General features: G+C 66.0%; 1 protein-coding gene across 1 annotated transcript; it reads right to left on the bottom strand.

The window, feature by feature from the left end:
* Window positions 1–400: 400 nt before the first annotated feature.
* Window positions 401–3213, bottom strand: GRN (granulin; the record flags this gene model as incomplete). The annotated part of the gene is made up of 3 exons (XM_014962319.1): window positions 401–754; window positions 1663–1890; window positions 3065–3213. Coding segments are annotated over 3 exons (731 nt in total), but the record flags the coding sequence as incomplete, so codon positions are not given.
* Between the last annotated feature and the right edge of the window lie 1196 nt (window positions 3214–4409).

Raw genomic sequence — 4409 nt, 5'->3', positions numbered from 1 at the left:
GGACAGGGGACATTGGTCCTCATCCCTCCTAGGGTACAGGAGACATCTGACCTTGTCCCCATCAGGGGGACAGGGGACATGTGCCCTCCTCCTTCCAGGAGCAAGGGGACATCTCTCATTGTCCCTGCTGGTGGACAAGGACATAGGTCCTCATCCCACCAAGGAGGACAGGGATCATCTCCCCCCACACTGACCAGGGGGACAGGGGACATCTCATCCTTCATGGAGCAGGGGGCAGGGGCACATATGGCATGGACCCTCCTGGGAGACAGGGGACATCTGCCCAGTCCCTCCCAGGGGACACCTGCCCCATCCCGTGGGGCTGGCCCATGGGCAGGAGGCGTGCCCGGCTCAATGTCCCCATGTCCCCAGCCCCTCTGCCTCAGCCACTTGGGGTCCCTCAACCCACATCCCCCTCAACAAGGTCACCCTGGTGACCCCCCTCCCCTGGGTGCACCCCCGTGACCCCCCTCCCCACCGGGGACCCCAGCACGTCCCTGTCCCCACACGGGGACCCCCTGCCTACGTCCTCCAGCGGGCAGCACCCCCAGGCCCCCGAGCTCAGCCGGCAGCACGTGTTCCCGTCGGGACAGCTGGTCTCCTCGTCACACCGCACGCCCCCCCCCCGGGCCAGCGCCGGGGTCTTCTCCAGCCAGGGCCGGCGCTGCCCCCCCTCCTGCAGGCAGCTGCCCCCCTCCGGGTCACACGTGTAGCCCTGGGGACAGCAGTGCACGTGGTCGGGGCAGCAGACAGCCTGGGGGGGGACAAGGAGGGAATGAGACAAGTGCCCCCCACCCCGGGACCCCCATCTCTTCCTCTGGGGACCCCCAGGGGACAGACATTGTCTTCTCCTCCCGTCCCCTGTCCCCCCTCCCAGCCTGGCTCCATCCCTCCCTGGGGGAAAAATCTGGGGACACTCCACCACCCATGTCCCCCCCCCAGCAGGACACATGAAGGTCCCTCAGCTCCCCAGTGGCCTCGTCTCCCTTCACCACCTCCCACCACTGCAGCCCCAAACTGGTCCCAGTTAGCAGAGGGGTCTGGAGAGAGGACCAGCAAAGTCGCTGAGTGTCACCCCCCCAACCCTATGACATGTGGGGGGTGGGAGCCCTGGGCTGGTGGCCTCCTGGGGGACAGGGGACATTGGTCCTCATCCCTCCCAGGGCACAGGGGACATCTGACCTTGTCCCAACCAGGGGGACAGGGCACATCTGCCCTCATCCTCACCATGGGGACAGGGGACATCTCTCATTGTCCCTGCGGGTGGACAAGGACAGAGGTCCTCATCTCACCAAGGAGGACAGGGATCATCTGCCCCCACCCTGACCAGGGGGACAGGGGACATCTCATCCTTCATGGAGCAAGGGGACATATGGCATTGGCCATTCTAGGAGACAGGGGACATCTGCCCCATCCCACCCAGGGGACATCTGCCCCATCCCTCCCAGGGCACAGAGGACACCTGCCCCATCCCGTGGGGCTGGCCCATGGGCAGGAGGTGGCAGTGCCCGGCTCAATGTCCCCATGTCCCCAGCCCCTTTGCCTCAGCCACTTGGGATCCCCCCCTGAGGTCTCAGCCCAGCCCATGGTCCCCCCCTCCCCTGGGTGCACCCCCGTGACCCCCAGCACGTCCCTGTCCCCACACGGGGACCCCCTGCCTACGTCCTCCAGCGGGCAGCACCCCCAGGCCCCCGAGCTCAGCCGGCAGCACGTGTTCCCGTCGGGACAGCTGGTCTCCTCGTCACACCGCACGTCCCCCCCCCGGGCCAGCGCCGGGGTCTTCTCCAGCCAGGGCCGGCGCTGCCCCCCCTCCTGCAGGCAGCTGCCCCCCTCCGGGTCACACGTGTAGCCCTGGGGACAGCAGTGCACGTGGTCGGGGCAGCAGACGGCCTGGGGGGGGCAAGGAGGGAATGAGACGAGTGGCCCCCACCCTGGGACCCCCATCTCCACCTCTGGGGACCCCCAGGGGACAGACATTGTCTTCTCCTCCCATCCCCTGTCCCCCCTCCCAGCCTGGCTCCATCCCTCCTCTGGGGGGGCTGCATGGAGACACTCCGCCACCATCCTTATTCCCCTACCCCCAGGACACATGAAGGTCCCTCAGCTCCTCAGTGGCCTTATCTCCCTCCACCACGTCCCACCACTGCAGCCCCAAACTGGTCCCAGTTAGCAAACTGGGGGCCCAGCAAAGTGTCCTGGTGTCACTCCCCCATCCCCTGTCCCCCCTCCCAGCCTGGCTCCATCCCTCCTTTGGGGACAAATCTGGGGACTCTCCACCACCCATGTCCCCCCCCCAGCAGGACACATGAAGGTCTCTCAGCTCCCCAGTGGCCTCGTCTCCCTCCACCACCTCCCACCACTGCAGCCCCAAACTGGTCCCAGTTAGCAGAGGGGACTGGAGAGAGGACCAGCAAAGTCGCTGAGTGTCACCCCCCCAACCCTATGACATGTGGGGGGTGGGAGCCCTGGGCTGGTGGCCTCCTGGAGGATAGGAGACATTGGTCCTCATCCCTCACAGGGCACAGGGGACATCTGACCTTGTCCCAACCAGAGGGACAGGGCATATCTGTCCTCCTCCTTCCAAGAGCAAGGGGACATCTCTCATTGTCCCTCCTAGGGGACAGGGACATAGGCCCTCATCCCACCAAGGAGGACAGGGAACATCTGCCCCCACCCTGACCAGGGGGACAGGGGACATCTCATCCTTCATGGAGCAACGGGACATATGGCATTGTCCCTTCTGGGAGACAGGGGACATCTGCCCAGTCCCACCCAGGGGACATCTGCCCCATCCCATCCAGGGCACAGGGGACATTGGTCCTCATCCCACCCAGGGGACACCTGCCCCATCCCGTGGGGCTGGCCCATGCCAGGAGGTGGGAGTGCCTGGGTTAATGTCCCCACGTCCCCAGCCCCTTTGCCTCAACCACTTGAGGTCCCTCAACCCACGTCCCCCTCAACAAGGACACCCTGGTGCCCCCCTCCCCTGGATGCACCGCCGTGACCCCCCACCCCACTGGGCCCCCAGCCTGTCCCTGTCCCCACACGGGGACCCCCTGCCTACGTCCTCCAGCGGGCAGCACCCCCATGTCCCCGAGCTCAGCCGGCAGCACGTGTTCCCGTCGGGACAGCTGGTCTCCTCGTCACACCGCACGTCCCCCCCCCGGGCAGCGCTGGGGCCTTCTCCAGCCAGGGCCGGCGCTGCCCCCCCTCCTGCAGGCAGCTGCCCCCCTCCGGGTCACACGTGTAGCCCTGGGGACAGCAGTGCACGTGGTCGGGGCAGCAGACGGCCTGGGGGGGACAAGGAGGGAATGAGACGAGTGGCCCCCACCCTGGGACCCCCATCTCCACCTCTGGGGACCCCCAGGGGACAGACATTGTCTTCTCCTCCCATCCCCTGTCCCCCCTCCCAGCCTGGCTCCATCCCTCCCTGGGGGAAAAATCTGGGGACACTCCACCACCCATGTCCCCCCCCCAGCAGGACACATGAAGGTCCCTCAGCTCCCCAGTGGCCTCGTCTCCCTTCACCACCTCCCACCACTGCAGCCCCAAACTGGTCCCAGTTAGCAGAGGGGTCTGGAGAGAGGACCAGCAAAGTCGCTGAGTGTCACCCCCCCAACCCTATGACATGTGGGGGGTGGGAGCCCTGGGCTGGTGGCCTCCTGGGGGACAGGGGACATTGGTCCTCATCCCTCCCAGGGCACAGGGGACATCTGACCTTGTCCCAACCAGGGGGACAGGGCACATCTGCCCTCATCCTCACCATGGGGACAGGGGACATCTCTCATTGTCCCTGCGGGTGGACAAGGACAGAGGTCCTCATCTCACCAAGGAGGACAGGGATCATCTGCCCCCACCCTGACCAGGGGGACAGGGGACATCTCATCCTTCATGGAGCAAGGGGACATATGGCATTGGCCATTCTAGGAGACAGGGGACATCTGCCCCATCCCACCCAGGGGACATCTGCCCCATCCCTCCCAGGGCACAGAGGACACCTGCCCCATCCCGTGGGGCTGGCCCATGGGCAGGAGGTGGCAGTGCCCGGCTCAATGTCCCCATGTCCCCAGCCCCTTTGCCTCAGCAGGGCATGGCATGGGGTGCTCAGCATGGGGTGCCTGGCACAGGGTGCTCATTGTGGGGTGCCTGGTACAGGGGGCATGGCATGGGGTGCTTGGGACGGGGTGCCTGGTATGGGGTGCCTAATACAGGGCGCCTGGCATGGGGTGCTCGGTGTGGGGTATGGCATGGGGTGCCAGGCATGAGGTGCTTGGAACAGGGTGTCTGGTATGGGGTGCATGGCATAGGGGGGTCAGTACAGGGTGCCTGGCATGGGGTACCTGGCATGGGGTGTCTGGTACTAGGGCCCCAGCATGTGGTGCTCAGTATGGGCTGTCAGTAAAGGGTGG

This window comes from Calidris pugnax, unplaced genomic scaffold (assembly GCF_001431845.1).
Source record: "Calidris pugnax isolate Ruff unplaced genomic scaffold, ASM143184v1 scaffold1920, whole genome shotgun sequence".
NCBI lineage: Eukaryota > Metazoa > Chordata > Aves > Charadriiformes > Scolopacidae > Calidris > Calidris pugnax.
This window is presented reverse-complemented; position numbering and strand designations above follow the sequence as displayed.